Genomic DNA, 18,901 nt, shown 5'->3' on the forward strand with positions numbered 1-18,901 from the left:
GTACAGCAAATAATCAGGAAGGCGAATGGAATAAGAACATAAGAAATAGGAACACGAGTAGGCCATAATGCCCCTCGAGCCTGCTCTGTCATTCAATAAGATCATTGCTGATCTGATCATGGACTTCCCTGCCCGCCCCCTTATTCCCTTATCGTTTAAGAAACTGTCTATTTCTGTTTTAAATTTATTCAATGTCCCAGCTTCCACAGCTCTCTGAGGCAGCGAATTCCACAGATTTACAACCCTCTGAGAGAAGAAATTTCTCCTCATCTCAGTTTTAAATGGGCGGCCTCTTATTCTAAGCTCATGCCCTCTAGTTCTAGTCTCCCCCATCAGTGGAAACATCCTCTCTGCATCCACCTTGTCAAGCCCCCTCATAATCTTATACGTTTTGATAAGATCACCTCTCATTCTTCTGAATTCCAATGAGTAGAGACCCAACCTACTCAACCTTTTCTCATAAGTCAATCCCCTCATCCCTGCAATCACCTAGTGAATCTTCTCTGAACTGCCTCCAAAGCAAGTATATCCTTTCGTAAATATGGAAACCAAAACTGCACGCAGTATTCCAGGTGTGGTCTCACCAATACCCTGTATAGCTGTAGCAAGACTTCCCTGCTTTTATATTCCATCCCCTTTGCAATAAAGGCCAAGCTACCATTGGCCTTCCTGATCACTTACATACTATCCTTTTGTGTTTCATGCACAAGTGCCCCCAGGTCCTGCTGTACTACGGCACTTCGTAATCTTTCTCCATTTAAATACTAACTTGCTCTTTGATTTTTTCTGCCAAAGTGCGTGACCTCATACTTTCCAACATTATACTCCATCTGCCAAATTTTTGCCCACTCACTTAGCCTGTCTATGTCCTTTTGCAGATTTGTTGTGTTCTCCTCGCACATTGTTTTCCACCCATCATTGTATCGTCAGCAAACTTGGCTACGTTATACTCCGTCCCTTCTTCCAAGTCGTTAATATAGATTGTGGCCCTGCGGCACCCCACTAGTTACTGATTGCCAACCAGAGACTGAACCATTTATCCCTACTCTCTGTTCTCTGTTAGTTAGTCAATCCTCTATCCATGCTAATATATTACCCCCAACCCCATGAACTTTTATTTTGTGCAGTAACCTTTTATGTTGCACCTTGTCAAATGCCTTCTGGAAGTCCAAATACACCACATCCACTGGTTCCCCTTTATCCACCCTGTTTGTTACATCCTTAAAGAATGTTGGCCTTTATTGCAAGGGGGATAGAGTATAAAAGCAGGGTTATAAAAACTACAACCGTACAGGGTTATTGTGAGGCCACATCTAGAGTACTGCGTACAGTTTTAGTCTCCATATTTAAGGAAGGATATATTTGCATTGGAGGCTGTTTAGAGAAGGTTCACTAGGCTGACTTATGAAGATAGGTTGATTAGGTTAGGCCTATACACATTAGAGTTCAGAAGAATGAGGTGATCTTATTGAAACATCATCATCATAGACAGTCCCTCGAAATCGAGGAAGACTTGCTTCCACTCTCAAAGTGAGTTCTTCGGCGACTGAACAGTCCAATACAGGAATTACAGTCTCTCTCACAGGCGGGATAGACAGTCGTTGAAGGAAATGGTGGGTGGGACTGGTTTGCCGCACGCTCCTTCCTCTGCCTGCGCTTGATTTGTGCATGCTCTCGGCGACGAGACTCAGCGCCCTCCACTTAGGGCGGTCTTTGGCTAGGGATTCCCAGGTTGTCGGTGGGGATTTTGCACTTTATCAAGGAGGCTTTGCGACTGTCCTTGAAACGCTTCCTCTGGCCACCTGGGGCTCGCTTGCCGTGTAGGAGTTCCGAGTAGAGCGCTTGCTTTGGGAGTCTTGTGTCAGGCATGCGAACAATGTCGAAACATATAAGATAATGAGGGATCTTGACGAGGTTGATGCAGAGAGGATATTTCCACTCATAGGGGAAACTAAAACTAGGGGACATAGTCTCAGAAGTAGGAGCTGCCCATTTGAAACTGAGATGAGGAGGAATTTCTTTTCTGTGGGTTGTAAATCTATGGAATTCTCTGCCCCAGAGAGCTGTGGAGGCTGGGTTAAGGTGGAGATAGACAAATTTTTGAGTGATAAGGGAGTAAAGGGTAATGGGGAGCGGGCAGGAAAGTGGAGCTGAGTCCATGATCAGATCAGCCATGATCTTATTAAATGGCGGAGCAGGCTCGAGGGGCCAAACTCCTGCTCCTATTATGTTCTTATGTTCTTAAATATAACTAGTGGCAGTGTTATATATACATAGCTACAATATGCAGGTTATTCAGATAGAGTCATAGAATTTTACAGCACACAAGAATGACCTTCAGCCCACTGTCTCTTTACTAGCTCTCAAAGAGCGATGTCATTCTCAACAAAATAGGTGAATTAATAGCACAGATAGAAATAAATGGGGTAATTTATTCCTCCAAGGAATTATGAGTCAGTTCTTTAAATGTTTACAATTGCTTATCTACAGTCATATATTTTAATCTAATTTCCCAATCTACCTTAGCCAATAGTAACAGCCATTATGGAGACGTGGTTGCAGAGCGACCAGGGTTGGGAACTAAATATTCCAGGATACTTGGCTCTTAGACGAGATAGGCAAAATGGAAAAGACGGGGAAGGGATAGGCTTGACAGTAAAGGATGGGATAAAGACAGTGGAAAGAAAGAATCTTAACTTGGGAAATCAAGATGTAGAATCAGTTTGGGTGGAGCGAAGAAACAGCAAGGCAGAAAACACTGGTGGGAGTTGTTTATAGGCCTCCAAATCCCCGTAGCTGTAATGTTGGGCAGAGCATAAACCAGGAAATTAGAGGTACATGTAACAAGAGTAATACAGTAATCATGGGAAACTTTAACCTTCATATAGACTGTGCAAACCAAATTTGCAGGAATAGTGTTGAGAACAAGTTCATGGAATGCATTGAATGTTTTCGAGATCAGTTTGTCAAGGAACCAACGAGGGAACAGACTATTTTAGATCCTGTCTTCTGCAATGAGACAGGGTTAATTAATAATCTTGTAGGAAAGGAGATATGATAACATTTTATATCGAGTTTGAGAGTGATTTAGTGATCCAAAACTAGGGTCCTAAATCTGAAGAAAGCAAACTACGTAGGTATGGGGGTGAGCTGGCGAAGGTAGATTGGGAAACTAGATTAAAAGATATGACGGTAGATAAGCAATTGTAAACATTTAAAGAACTAACTCATAATTCCCTGGAGGAATAAAAACTCCATGGGAAAACTGTGGCTAACGAGATGTTAAAGATAGTATTAGATCAAAGGAAGAGGCTTATAATGTTGCCAAAACAAATTAGCAAGCCTGAGGGTTGGGAGGATTTTAGAATTCAGCAAAGGAGGACCAAGAAATTGATAGAGAAAATAGAATATGAGAGTAAACTAGCAAGAGACATAAAAGCAGATTGTAAAAGCTTCCATCGGTATGGAAAAAGGAAGCGATTAGCAAATGTAAAGTAGTAGCAAAGACTGGAGAAATTATAATGGCAAAAAAGAAAATAGCAGAGTTATTAAACGAATGCTTTATATGTCTTCACGATAGAAAACACAAAAAACATTCCTCAAATAGTGGGGAACCAAGTGAGAATGAGCAACTTAAAGAAATTAGTATTAGTAAAGACATGGTACTGGAGAAATTATTGGGACTAAAAACTGACCTGACAGCCTATATCCTAGGCTTTTAAAAGGGATGTCTACGGAGATAGTAGATGCATTGGTTTTGATCTTCCAGAATTCTCTAGATTCTAGAATGGTCCCCATGGATTGGAAGGTAGAAAATGTAACCCCACTATTGAAGAAAGGAAGGAGAAAGAAAACTGGGAACCATAGACTAGTTAGCCTGAAATCAGTATCTATTATTCGGGACGTGATAACAGGCCACCTAGAAATCATCCGGGCAGAGTTAACACGGATTTATGAAAGGAAAATCGTGTTTGACAAATCTAATACAGTTTTTTGAGGATGTAACAAGCAGTGTAGATAAGGGGGAACCAGTGGATGTAGTGTATTTGGATTTTCAAAAAGCATTTGATAAGGTGCTACACAAGAGGTTATTACACCAAATTAGGTCTCATGGGATAGGGGCTAATATGTTAGCATGGATTGAGGATTCGTGAACAGACAGAAAACAGAGAGTAGCAATAAACGGGTCATTTTTGGGTTGGCAGGCTGTAACTAGTGGTGTACTGCAACAATCAGTGCTTGGGCCTCAGCTATTTGCAATCTGTATCAATGACTTCGATGAAGGGACCGAGTGTTATTCTTTCCGGGATGTGGGCATTGCTAGCAAGGCCAGCATTTATTGCCCATCCTTAATTGCCCTCGAGACGGTGTGGTTGAACCTTCTTGAACTGCTGCAGTCCATGTGGTGAAGGAACTCCCACTGTGCTGTTAGGGAGCGAGTTCTAGGATTTTGACCCAGCGATGATGAAGGAACGGCGATATGTTTCCAAGTCAGGATGGTGTGTGACTTGGAGGGGAACTTGCAGGTGTTGGTGTTTCCATGTGCCTGCTGCCCTTGTCTTTCTAGTGGTAGAGGTCACGGGTTTGGGAGGTGCAGCTGAAGTAGCCTTGGTGAGTTGCTGCAGTGCATCTTGTAGATGGTACACACTGCAGCCACGATGTGCCGGTGGTGGAGGGAGTGAATGTTTAAGGTGGTGGATGGGGTGCCAATTAAGCGGGCTGTTTTATCCTGGATAGTGTCGAGCTTTTTGAGTGTTGTTGGAGCTGCACTCATCCAGGCAAGTGGAGAGTATTCCATCACACTCCTGACTTGTGCCTTGTAGATGGTGGAAAGTCTTTGGGGAGTCAGGTAGGTGAGACACTTGCCTCAGAATACCCAGCCTCTGACCTGCTCTTGTTGCCACAGTATTTATGTTAAGTCTCTGGTCACTTCAGTTAAGTTTAGGCAAATAGAATAGATGCATTTAAGGGGAAGCTGGATAAGCACGTGAGGAAGAAAGGAATAGTAGACTATGTTGATCTGTTTGGTTGTAGAGGCATGGGAGAAGCTCAGGTGTAGCATAGACCAGTTAGATTGAATGGCCTGTTTCTGTACTGTAGACTCTATGCAATTCTATATAATAATTGAGTATAATGCTCCTGATTTGATCCAATATATGTAATTAGATTGCAAGAAAGATTTATTTATTTTACTTTGTGATGTAGACACAGTTGTGATGGTAATAGTGGTAGCCATTTTGCTCATGGCAAGGACCCACATACAGCAGTTAGACATAATGATGACCATTTGATTAATTTGTGGTAGTGGCTGAGGGAAGATTGTTGGTAAGGACACTCGGGGAGCTCCCAGCTCTGAACGAATAGTGTCATGAGATCTTTAACATTCACCTGAGCCGGCAGATGGGGCTAGTTTAACATCTCTTAAGGCCAGAACCTCCAACAATGCAACATTTCCACTCTGTTGCGCTGGAGTATCAGCCTAGATTATGTGCTCAAGACCTGCAGTGTGACTTGAACTCACAACCTTCTGGCTCAGGTAAGAGTACTACCAACTGAGTCACGTTGACAAGAGTCATTTCGTAGGGCAGGAGGCACCCGGAACAGCAATATGAATGAAGAACAATCTCTTGGACCCGCTGATTTTGAAGATAGGAGTGGAAATGCCGCAAATATCTTTCAGCATCAAATCTTTAATGGAAATGTGTTTTCTTCCCACTTATTTTATTAGGCCACTCGTCCAGACATGATACAGATACTATCTGCAGCTTTACACGTAGTACTGCGGAGAGATATGTCCCTCAACCGTAGACTTTACGCATGGCTTCTTGGTGAGTTAGGACCATTCAGATATGCATGTACTCAAATTGGCAGCGATAGTCAGCTCATGTGCTATGCTGTAATGTTTTATAGAGCAGATATAAACTTAGATTGTACACTTTCTTGTATGCATTTTTATTATGATGAGAATAAGGATTATCAATGATTTACAATGGAAAACCGTTCTCAAGCTCGAATAATTACTGTAGTGTTTGGTGTGGCCGATCTTGGCTCCACATTAGTTTGCCCTTCATTCTTTTCCAATTTGTCACAGTAGTTGTATCTTGCATTCAAGCTGAGAAATCAGGTTGGTATTTTCTAACTTTTTAGAAACCATCCAGTGTACACTTAGTATTTATAATTTTTTATGTATTGTTTTAAGACTGAAAATGTACATAGTCTGTAAGCTGGCAGTGAGATTCGGTACTTGGAGTGTAAGTAGATATTTTATCTGTTGAACCAAGACATTTGTGTAGGATGTAGATTATTATTGATTTAACAAATTATATGTAACTTCCCTTCTGCTTTCTTTCAATGGATTGCCATTTGGTAAGTAAAAAGCTTTGTATCTACTATTTGGAAAGATCAGCTAAATGTAGCCACCTAGATACACATTTCAATTGTCTGCATGTTTAAGTCTCCGTTCTTCCTTCAATTTATTTAGGAATCGATAACAATGGTGTTGTTGTAGGCCCCAGAAGCACCAGGCACAGCAATCCAGAGGAACATGCAATCTACTATTTTAATACCTTTTCTAAGGATCTCCTGATTCAGGTACACCTATTGTTCCAATCTCTTCAGATTCTAGTCACTCTGTATAGTTTTCAGGATCAACATTTGTAACACTGGCTGACTTTAACTGTTTAAGGTAGATTGGGATCACCCAAATGTTCGTGGTCAAAACGTAGAATTCTTAGACTGCCTCCTTAATCTGCACTTTGCATGTCCACTAAGGAATGATGCAGTGCTGGATCTGGTTATGGGTAACCATGCAGAACAAGTTAGCAACCTGAAAGTAAGAGAACATTTAGGAAATAGTGACCAGACTCTAACTAACTAGGTTCATGTTGAAAATAGATACAGAAAAAGATTTGTCAAAGATCAAGGTGTTGAACTGGAAATTAGCCGATTTCACAGTTGACCAGCAGTGCGAGATATTGAAATGAGCTGCATTAGGTACAGGATTAAAAAAAGAATTCCACTGGAAGTCAAGGGGCTACATCAAAGACTGGAGGTCCATGGATAAATAGAGCGATTAGAGCAAAAATGGCATTTAATAAAGAGGTATATGATCAATATGTAGGGATAAATGCAGAAACATGCATAAAAATATACGAACAGTATAAATGGGAAATCAAGCTCTTTAGAGGGAGGAAAATAGCAACGTCTTTTATAAGCATACAAAAGAATTAAAAGGTATTCGCCTTGGCTCAGCGGTGGCACTCTTACCCGTGAGTCAGAAGGTTCAAGTCCTGCTCCAGAGACTTGAGCACATCATCCAGCTTGACACTTCGATGCAGTACTGAGAGAATGCTGCTGTGTTGGTGGCGCCGTCTTTCGGATGAGGCGTTAACCCAAGGTCCCGTAGGCTTTCTTGGGTGTGTGTAAAAGATTGTGCTGCACTATTTGAATAAGAGCAGGGAAGTTTTCCCAGTATCCTGGCCCACATCACTAAGACGGATTATCTGGTCATGTATCTCATTGCTGTTTGTTGGATGTTCAAAATGGCTGCCGTGCTTCCCAATATTGCCTCAGAGACTACGGCCCCGATAACTCCGAGGTGCGCGGAGCTGGTGGAGGGGTGCAATATCGCCTGGAAATCCCAAAGAACTTTCAGCACACGTCTGTCTGTGCCATTCTAACGCAGCCACCTAATTATCATAGAACTTCCGGGTTTGGGGTGGACTACGCGGCAGAGGGCGTGGTGCGGACCTGCACGATCTCGACTTGAGTATTTAACGGGCCAATCCAAAGATGGAATTTTGAGGAGTTAGCAGTTTGAACCAAGAGAGGGTGAAGTCTCAGAATGGATTCAGGACGCTCAAGGACTGTGCCTCGATTTAATGATGCATCGATGCATTGTCGGGGTATGGTGAGGAGTCAGAGAGAATAGCAGGAGGAAGAAACCTGCTATTGCAGCAAACAAGATGTGGCCTAAGAGGTCAGCAGCAGGAGCATTGTGCCACGCTCCTGGAATCCATGCAGGAAGTGCTTCAGTGACCTAACCTAGTCAGGAAAGGTGTGTACAACTGCACATTCACTTACACCCTGTTGAATGCATCAACCCCCCCCACACCACCCCTCCAATCTGCCCTGTCAATCCTCAAGATCACTCCATCACACCCACTTACCTTGCAAACGCACCAGTCGTTCTCTTTCTATTCACTTCCTCACATCCCCATCTATCCATCCGCTACAGCCACTCACTCTGATTGGGACCTCACAGCTACTCGGTGACAGAATTAAATATCAGAGACCCACATGTCACACAACACTCAGTCAAAAGTGAGCATGCAGTTAGAGCAAGTAATCAAGAAGGTAAATGGAATTTTGGATTTTATTGCAAGGGGGATAGAGTATAAAAGCAGAGAAGTCCTGCTACAACTGTACAACTGTGAGGCCACACCTAGAGTACTGTGTGCAGTTTTGGCCTCCATATTTAAGGAAGGATATACTTGCATTGGAGGCTGTTCAGAGAAGGTTCACTAGGTTGATTCCGGAGATGAGGGGGTTGACTTATGAGGATAGGTTGAGTAGATTGGGCCTATACACATTGAAGTTCAGAAGAATGAGAGGTGATTTTATTGAAACTTAAGAGATAATGAGGGAGCTCGACAAGGTGGATGCAGAGAGGATATTTCCACTCATAGGGGAATCTAAAACTAGGGGACATAGTTTTAGAATAAGGGGGCACCCATTTAAAACTGAGATGAGGAGGAATTTCTTCTCTCTGAAGGTTGTAAATCTATGGAATTCTCTGCCCCAGAGAGCTGTAGAGGCTGACATAGGATCATATTCCACAGGATATATGGACAGACACAGGCCATTCGGCCCAACCAGGCCATGCCGGTGTTTATACTCCACTCGAGCCTCCTCCTGTCTTTCATCATCTAACTCTGTCTGCATAACCCTCTATTCCCTTCTCCCTCTAGCTTCCCCTTAAATGCATCGATACTATTCGCTTCAACCACTCCCTGTGGTAGCAAGTTGCACATTCTCCCCACTTTCTGGATAAAGAAGTTTCTTCTGAATTCCCTATTGGATTTCTTGGTGACTGTCTTATATTGATGGTCTCTACTTTTGCTCTTCCCCACAAGTGGTATTCACTCAATCAAAACCTTTCAGAATTTTACTATTGGGCCACCCCTCGGCCTTGTTTTCTCAAGAGAAAAGAGACCCAACCTGTTCATCATTTCCTATGTACACCTCGCATTTCTGGTATCATCCTTGTAAATCTTCTCTTCACCGACTCTAATGCCTCTATATCCTTTTTATAATATGCCGACCAGAAACTGTACACAGTTCTCCAAGTGTGTTCTAACCAAGGTTTGATGCAGGTTTAGCATAACTTCCCTACCTTTCAATTCTATAGCTCTAGAAATAAACCCTAATGCTTGGTTTGCTTTCATTAAACGTGGAAGGGAGATTTGATGCTGAAAGACATTTGCAGCATTTCCAGTCCTAACTTCACATCATCCGCTACCTTTGTTAAGACAGTTGCAAAGTAGTCATTTAATACTTTAGCCATGCCCTCTGCCGCTACTTGAAGATTTCCCTTTGGATCCTTAATAGGTCCAACCTTTTCCCTAGCTAATCGCTTAAACCTTATGGGGCTAAAATTGCACCCTGCCGGAAACGCAGCGCACTTATTGTGTTTGAGCCTTTTTCACCGCCGCGGTGAACTCTTGCGCGAAGTTCCGCTCTTTGACTTTTTTTTCCGAGCGGCCCGGAAGTCGGCCCCGATGGGGGCGGAAGTGCGGCGGAGAGCGGCAGTTCGGTAAGTAGAGGGGCGGAAGTGGGGGGCAGGCGGGCGGAATGTCCACCGCTGTCACTCATCAGCGTAGCGCTGATGATGTCATCACGCTGGCACGTCACCACGTCTCTCCCCTTCCCTGCGAGCGCTGTGATTCTTTTCCATTAGGCCACCAGGAAGAGTTTCGGCTGGGCCAGTAGCCTGGCACCCAAGAGGGGGTGCCCGGCCGAACCCGGGGCATAATTGTCGAGCCGACCTGGCAGTCGGCCAACAAAAAAAAATAACATAGTGGCCACGGCAGTGCGCCCTCCTGATTTAATGGTGGCCGCACCGCCATTTTGAACACACTGCAAGCACAGTGCAGTGCACTGGCAGAAAAAGCTGATGGTGGCACCGAGCGACGGCAGCAAAATTTCCTTCGTGGTATTTCGTGTTCGGTGGTGGGGTGGGGGGCGGGGGGGCGGCGCGGTGGGGGTTACATCGGCGGTGCGCTCTCTGATGACGCACTTAGGACGGATTGGCAGCAGCGGAGTGTAGGTGGGGGTAGCGGCTCACCGCTGGGATACCGCAGGAGGACAATTTTCAAAATGGCGGCCATTCCACGAAAAATCTGCGGCCATTCCACTCCGCAGCGCGGTCGTCGATTTCCGGCAGTAATAGGTCATAAGGGAAGTGCTAACTTTTTTAATTGCCTCCTGTACGTTCCATAATCTTCCTGGTTATTAGGCCAGTCAGCCTAACCTGGGAAAATTATTGGAGAATATTCTGAGGGACAGGATAAATCTTCATTTAGAAAGACGCTGATTAATCAGGGACAGTCAGCATGGATTTGTTAAGGAAACGTCATGTCTGACTAATTTGATTGAATTTTGTGAGGCGGTAACAAGGAGGGTCGATGAGGGCAGTGCGTTTGATGTAGTGTATATGGATTTCAGACAGGTTTTTGATAAGGCCTCACATGGCAGACTAGTCATGAAAGTAAAAGTAAAAGCCCATGGGATCCAGGGCAAAGTGTCGAGTTGGATCCAAAATTGACTCAAAGGCAGGAAGCAAAGGGTAATGGTTGATGAGTGTTTTTGTGACTGGAAGGCTGTTTCCAGTGGGGTTCCGCAGGGCTCAGTGCTGGGTCCCTTGCTTTTTGTGGTATGTATCAATAATTTATACTTGAATGTAGGGGGTATTATTAAGAAGTTTGCAGATGATACAAAAATCGGCTGTGTGGTTGATAATGAAAAAGAAAGCTGTAGACTGCAGGAAGATATCAATGAACTGGTCAGGTGGGCAGAACAGTGGCAAATGGAATTCAATCCAGAGAAGTGTGAGGTAATGCATTTGGGGAGGGCTAACAAGGCAAGGGAATACACATTAAATAGTAGGATACTGAGAAGTGTAGAGGAACAAAGGGACCTTGGAGTGTATGTCCACAGATCCCTGAAGGTAGCAGGTCAGGTAGATAAGGTGGTTAAGAAGGCATACGGAATGCTTGCCTTTATTAGCTGAGGCATAGAATACAAGAGCAGGGAGGCTATGCTTGAACTGTATAAAACACTAGTTAGGCCACAGCTAGAGTACTGCGTGCAGGTCTGGTCACCACATTACAGAAAAGATGTGATTGCATTATAGAGGGTACAGTGGAGATTTACGAGGATGTTGCCTGGACTAGAGAATTTTAGCTATGAGGAAAGATTGGATAGGCTGGGTTTGCTTTCTTTGGAACAGAGAAATGTTATAGCAGCCTTTCACCATATTTTGCGTTCACTTAACTGAACCAGAGTTGGAGCTCCATGGAACTTGGGTGCCTATGTTGCATTTAAATTAAATGAAGTGCTTGAATTTTAATTTTATTCTTAAAAAATAAATACTTCATTACTCTTAGTTTGCTAATTCATCCATATAAATTTGTCTTACAAACACAATTTGTAGTTTAGTTTGAAATATATGAACCGACAGCATGGTGGTTTTTGCTCCTATCTTAGCGATTACGAGGGTACGTAAGAAATAGGAGCAGGAGTAGGCCAGTTGGCTGCTCGAGCCTGCTCTGCCATTCACTAAGATCATGGCTGGTCTGGCCTTGGTCTCAACACCACTTTCCTGCCCGCTCCCCATTGTAGCCGGTCGTACAGTGGGCAACCAATACGTTTCGAATAAAAAGACGGAAAAAAATCATTGGTCCTGAGGCACACTAACCCATCAATCCAGGCACAAGATTTCTAAGGTTTGAATTATAGGCGGTCTGCCCATGGCAACAACAACTTGTATTTATATAGCATCTTTAATTAGTGAAAAGTCCCAAGGTGCTTCACAGGAGTATTATGAGATGAAAAAATTTGACACTGAGTTGCATAAGGAGAAATTAGGCAGGTGACCAAAAGCTTGGTCAAAGAGGTAGATTTTAAGGAGATTCTTGGAGGAAAGAGAGGTAGAGGTGTAGAGAGGCGGAGAGGTTTAGGCAGGGAGTTCCAGAGCTTGGGGGCCTAGGCAACAGAAGGCACGGCCACCAATGGTTGAGCGATTATAATCAGGGATGCTCAGGAGGGCAGAATTAGAGGAGCACAGACATCTCGGGGGTTGTGGGGCTGGAGGAGATTACAGAGCATGGGAAGGCCGAGGCCATAGAGGGATTTGAAAACAAGGATGAGAATTTTGTAATCAAAGTGTTGCTTAGCCGGGAGCTAGTGTAGATCAGCGAGCACAGGGATGATGGGTGAGCGGACTTGGTGCGAGTTAGGACACAGACGTCCGAGTTTTGGATCACCTCTAGTTTACGTAGGGTAGAATGTGGGAGACCAGCCAGGAGAGCGTTGGAATAGTCAAGTCGAGAGGTAACAAAGGCACGGATGAAGGTTTCAACAGCGGATGAGCTGAGGCAAGGGCAAAGAAGGGCGATGTTATGGAGGTGGAAATATGCGGTCTTAGTTATGCTGCGGATATGTGGTCGAAAGCTCATTTCGGGGTCAAATATGACACCAAGGTTGCGAACAGTCTGGTTCAGCCTCAGATAGAAGTTGGGGAGAGGGATGGAGTCAGTGGCTAGAGAACGGAGTTCGTGGCAGGAACCGAAAACAGTGGCTTCAATCTTCCCAATATTCAATTGGAGAAAAATTCTGCTCATCCGGAACTGGATGTCGGACAAGCAGTCTGACAATTTAGTAACCGTGGAGGAATCGAGAGAAGTGGTGGTGTTGTAGAGCTGGGTGTCGTCAGCGTACATGTGGAAACTGATGCTGTGTTTCTGGATGATGTTGCCAAGTGGCAACATGTAGATGAAAAATAGGAGGGGGCCAAGAATAGATCTTTGGGAGACACCAGAGGTAACGATGCCGGGGCGGGAAGAGAATCCGTCGCAGGTTATTCTCTGGCTATGATTAGATAGATAAGAATGGAACCAGGCAGTGCAGTCCCACCCAGCTGGACGACAGTGGAGCGGCATTGGCGAAGGATAGAGTGGTCAACTGTGTGAAAGGCTGCAGATGGGTCGAGAAGGACGAGGAGGGATAGTTTGCCTTTATCACAGTCACAAAGGATTTCACTTGTGACTTTGATGAGGGCCGTTCCGGTTCTGTGGCAGGCGCGGAAACTGGATTGGAGGGATTCACACATGGAATTGCGGGAAAGATGGGCATGGATTTGGGAACTGACAACACGTTCAAGGACTTTGGAGAGGAAAGGGAGGTTGGAGATGGGACGATAGTTTGCAAGGGCAGAGGGGCCAAGGGTTGGTTTTTCGAGGAGAGGGGTGATGTTGGCAGATTTGAGGGAGAGGGGGGGACAGTATCTGAGGAGAGAGAACCGTTAACAATTGAAGTTAAGATGGGAGCCAGAAAAGGAAGTTGGGTGGTCAGCAGTTTTGTGGGAATAGGGTCAAGGGAGCAGGAAGTGAGTCTCATGGACAGGATAAGCTCGGAAAGATCATGAGGGGAGATCAGAGAGAAACTGGAGAAAGGTGGGGGATCAGGGCTAGGGGCAGGGGGGAACCTGAAGAGAAAGTTTGGCCCAGTGGGCTAGGGGCAGGAAGGGAAGAGAGCGAGTTTCTCACACTCATTGTCAGAGGTGAGGGTGGAGATTGGGGAGAAGGGTTTAAAAGGGCGGTTAGCTGTGGAGAATAGAAGCCAGGGTTTACATTCCAGAATGAATCAGCATGCTGAGGATGAATGAAGTGTTTTTGGAGAAGCCTGAATTGTAACAGCTAGTAACAATCAGGGCCAACTGGGGATGGACAATAAGTATTACCGTGTCTGTGTCACCCACATCCCAAGAGTCAGTTTAATATTAAACTGTTAGTGCAGAGTAATAGTTGGCCTGTTGCGTTAATATGATTCAGGAACCACTACGACCTGCATAATTCATGAAAATGTAATAAAATATTTTCTTTAAAAAATGTTTTGGCTATTGAAACCTAATTTGTTTTCCTTTCTTGAGCATCACTATAATATACCACCCAGTGGACTACTGTGGCATTGCAGCCATTGCTGTTTACAAGAATAAACAGGTCAGGTCACCTGACAGGCCTCCTGAAGTTATCAGCCACCTTGGAGCCTGTGTGTTTGTGATGTTGTACTGAAAACATAACAATCGTGCTAGATCTTGGAGTCAGTCCTCCACGCATGTGTACCAACGTTTAAATATTTTTAATTTACAAAAAAAGAGAACCAGGCTGTGGCAACTTGTTTGCCCAGGAGCCAAAGTGGAAGTTTACATTTAGAAATCGGAACAGTGCTTTGCTTGATGGACATGATTTGCATCTTGTTCCTTTTAGGTAATTTGTTTAACCTGTTAATGTTAAAATTGCCTAATTTGTAGCTTTTTATAGGAAATCTTCACTCAAATGTTTTTCCCAATTGAACCAATTAATTTTGATTTCTTCTCTTCCCTTCTCCCCCCGCCCCCACCCACCTCACAGGCCATGGTGGGAATCTTGCAAGGGAAAGGATGTGGAGAGGATGAAAGGAGGCCGTCGCATGATCTGAAACCTTTCCGCATTCTCATTAGTCTCCTGGACAAGCCAGAACTAGGTACTGTATTATGGACAGAAATACCATCCAGCAGTCGGGAGGGAGGGGGGTGCGAGGGGAGGGGAGAGAGGCTGCTATCGTCAGAGCGGAGCTGGAGGATTCCCCGTGGGGCTTGGGGGAGCACTTTTGCTCCTCCTGGCCAACAAGGAGTGCCTCCTTGAGCCGAGAGCTCCCGCCTCCCTTTCTCTGCCAAGTTTCCCGACACCTGGGAAAACCCGCGCGGCAACTGTTAAAGTTAAATCCGGCTCCCCGTTGCACTGTGGGAGCTGATTTAATGATGATGAAGTGCTCTGCCTCTTGACGGTGGGACACTTTCACACAATGGCAACGGGCGCGTAAACACCACTATCGAGCCGTGTTCCCCCTTTTAAAGTTCCCCACCCCCTCCCATCGCGGCCATTGTTTCTGTCTCTCATTTGCGGTAACATTTTAATTTGGACAACTAGAATCATAGAAACTGACAGCACAGAAGGAGGCCATCCTGCCCGTCTATCCTGTGCCGGCTCTGTGACAGAGCGGTTGTGTTCAGTCCCACATCCTCGCTTTTTGTCCGTAACCCTGTAAGCTCCTCATCATCAAGTACCCGTCCAACTCCCTTTTAAAATGACTCATGGAGTCAGCTTTTACCACATTTTCAATGATACCATTCTCCTCATCTTTCCTTTTGATCTTTTGCCAATGATTTTGAATCTATGACCTCTGGTTATTGACCCACTCCCCAGAGGGAATAGTTGTTCTCTCTACTCTTATCAAAACCTCTCATCATCTTGAAAACCTCTAATAGGTCACCTCTGTTCCAAGGAGAACCATCCTAATTTTTTTGTCCGAACTGATTTGTTTATAATCCGCTTCTGAGAAAATGGCTGTGCATTTCCTAACAACTGCTGCATTATTGTGTAATAGTGGCAGATATACCAGAAACTGTGGAATCTCTCCACTTTAAAAAGCAGTTTGTGTGTGTTGTATTTCAATTCTGTAACTTAAGCTCATATTTTTGAAGCAGTAAAAACAATGAAATATGCTGCTGTCAACTTTGAGCACACTTGCGTAAGTGCCTACCGCAAGGTATGCTGTGCAGTAGCTTCTCCTCTGCACCGTCTACCTCCGAACTGATGCATGCGACTTCTACCCTGCATGGTATGAGCAACGTTTCTTTTCTACTTCTGCGCTCTGCTCTGATCCCAAGGTGCTATTAATACTGATTTGTAACCAATTATTGGACAATGTGCAAGAATGGCCTGAAGTGGTTTTACCAATTTTTTTTTTTGGTCCCCTCTTCTATTTAGCAAACTGCTTTATGTCAGCTTAGTGCTTGCCTAGCAACACAACCAAGATCGGGAATTCAGTACGGGTGACTCATCGTTGCAAATCCACATCCCGCTATGTGGTGATTCAATGTGTTGATGTAATGTGTTACATTGCATTGTTTAACTGCTTCCTTCCACTGATTCCACAGTTCCTGCTATTTTGCAACTGCGAATAGCGCAGTAAACTATTTGTTCAATCGAAGCTGTCTTCTATGTACTTTTCATCTTTGCTTAAGAGAATTTAGAGTTGATCCTGTCATTCTAGGGCCAGCAATCTTGGAAGATGTACTTATAGAGGTTTTCAGGACATTGCATTCACAGTGCAAGGCTGAATTGAATCTGAAAACACAAACTTCCTCCAGCAAAGACCACACTCAGTTAAGCAGGTATATTGGCTTATTTGGATTGCTTGCAACCTAAAGGAAGAGAGCTGTTATTATTTCTAATTTGCAGTATCTTTCATCTCTATACTAAAGTTGTACTGTGCAGCATAACGTTAACATTTTTGCCTGTTGGAGATTGTAATTTGATGATGGGCATCATGGCACACCTTCAGAAATGTTCTGTACTGTTCAATACAACAAAGCAATTACACCTACTGTCTTGCAGCTTGCATGTTTTTCAAGTGTGACAGTATACAGAATAATCATGGTCATTCACATCTAGTTGTCTCACCTGACTTTTCATCTAGCCAAGTGCAACAGCTCGGTGTTGACTGACAGCTGGCTAAACTAGCAGCATTTTATCTTAAAGTGTTGGTACAGGTGCAACCTCCCAAATCCAGCGTTCTGAAATCCGCATTCGAAAATAGTCGTCCGGAAACCGGACATTTTTTTCTTAGACTCAGTGCTCAGCATGTTCAACCAATGCAGAACAGCTACACTCATTAAGCTGGACTATACTGCAAGAGATCTAAAATAAGTCAAAGTGAAATGTTATTACCTGTACAGGGTATCTCTCTAATTACAAGGAAGGGCATCCAGTGTTTAAGACATCCATTTGTATCTGTAGGCTTCTCAGAAGCATCTCCATTAAGGTGTATGCACACAGCGATAAATCGGAAAATACAGACCGTGTACAGCGTGCACGAAAGTCAGCCGAAGGGTATCCGCAGTCAGGACTTCGGATTTCTCTTCCAAAATCCAGAAATCCCCGAACCTCGGCCCAGGCGTTTCCAGATCCGGGAAGTCGGAAATACGTTCCGAAATCTGGAAATACCTGAAATTTAGAACGGCCTCGGTCCCGAGGTTTCCGGATTTGGGAGGTTGCACCTGTATCTACATCACCGTTTCTCCTTGTCTGTTGAACAGTCTCAGCATTTAAAAGTACTGTTCAAACTGAGTTTTCTTGTGTCAAATTAGAGTTTATAATTATACTATGCAGGTACGACCTCCCAAATGCGGAAACCTCGGGACCGAGGCTGTATCCGGATTTTGGAACATATTTCCGAAGTCCCGAATCCGGAAACGCCTGGGCCGAGGTTTGGGTATTTCTGGATTTTGGAGACGAAATCCGACGTCCAGAATCCGGAAACCTATTTGGCTCAGCAGTGACCTGTAGATAATAAGAAAAAAACGCCCGGAAAAAAACCTGCGTTGCAGCCCTTGGGATAGCGGTAGGTATGAAGACTTGCAAAAAAAAGTAAGTTAAAGTTTTTATTTGTTTAATTCTTTTGCAGCGATTCGATAGTTAAGTGTCTTGTGAATGTTTTGTGATTTTAAAAAAAATTTTTGTTTCTTGCAATTTATTTTTGGAATATCTGTCTGTCTGTCTGTGTGTTTGTGTGTGTGTGTCTGTGTGTGTGGGGGCGGGATTATTTACTGTTGTGGAAAAAAAAGTCCGTATTTCGGAATATTTTTACGGATTTCGGACGACCGCTCCATCGATCGGCGCGATGTCCGGATTTCGGGACATTCTGGATTTTGGGAGGCCCTACCTATTGCCTCGTATCTTTAAGTTGCCACTGAGTCCAGTGCTTGTTAAGAAAGATTCAGAAATGTGGCACAGTAAACAGTCTGGGAGATCATCATTGCAACTTTATTTAAAAAATCTTAATTCTGAGGCTATATTCACCATTCTTGCCGTTTTATAGTGTGTAAATAAATACCTGTACTTCAAACATTTACAGCACCAATTGAGCTGAGGATGAATGGAGAGGTTCAGTAAAAACATCTGATTTAAGGAGCTGAGCTAGATAACCCCCATGCATTTCCCACCTTGCACACTTAATGCCTTCCACGTCGTGCATACTTCTTGAGCCGACCAGGTAAACAGTGCCTTGTGTTTTGAATCTGAATGGTGTCAACGGGAGCATCATGCGCTCAATTTTCTGAAAATCCGTTTTATAAAGGAACTGAGATTCGGGAGTTTAACAAACTGCAATTCAATGGCTATCAAAAGATTGCTGTCAGTTGACACCATGCAGATTCAGAACAATGGGGATTTTGTTTCATTGCAAAGACATTGAGGAAACTGGGGAAAAAGGGCTGGAGGGTGGAAAGTAGCTTCCATGCCCACAAAATTGCCCTGCGAATGTTCAAACACATCTTTACATGTTGATATAGGAGGTGGAATATCTAAATGTATGCCATCTCTCTATAAATGAAGTATTCTGCTACAAGTTAATGATCAGCCTGTTGGAGGAGGTGCTACAAAAGCAAAGTGCATTCATATAACACCATTAATTAAAAACGTTCCAAGGCACTGCACAGGAGCTTTAGCAAACAAAACTTGGCACCAAGCCACATGAGAGAATAGGATTGGTGACCAAAAACTTGGTCAAAGAGGTCGGT

The 18,901-nt window shown here is 44.0% G+C and overlaps 1 protein-coding gene across 1 annotated transcript in view; it reads left to right on the forward strand.

Moving 5' to 3' along the window:
• The window catches only part of dop1a (DOP1 leucine zipper like protein A), a 160,979-nt gene that overhangs the window by 52,781 nt on the left and 89,297 nt on the right, over positions 1 to 18,901 (forward strand). The window contains exons 7-10 of the mRNA XM_070891017.1: positions 5,729 to 5,828; positions 6,482 to 6,591; positions 14,691 to 14,802; positions 16,375 to 16,495. Of these exons, the coding sequence (XP_070747118.1) occupies positions 5,729 to 5,828; positions 6,482 to 6,591; positions 14,691 to 14,802; positions 16,375 to 16,495 (443 nt within the window). The remainder of the gene's footprint in view (positions 1 to 5,728; positions 5,829 to 6,481; positions 6,592 to 14,690; positions 14,803 to 16,374; positions 16,496 to 18,901) is intronic.

Source organism: Pristiophorus japonicus, chromosome 9 (assembly GCF_044704955.1).
Source record: "Pristiophorus japonicus isolate sPriJap1 chromosome 9, sPriJap1.hap1, whole genome shotgun sequence".
Classification (NCBI taxonomy): domain Eukaryota; kingdom Metazoa; phylum Chordata; class Chondrichthyes; family Pristiophoridae; genus Pristiophorus; species Pristiophorus japonicus.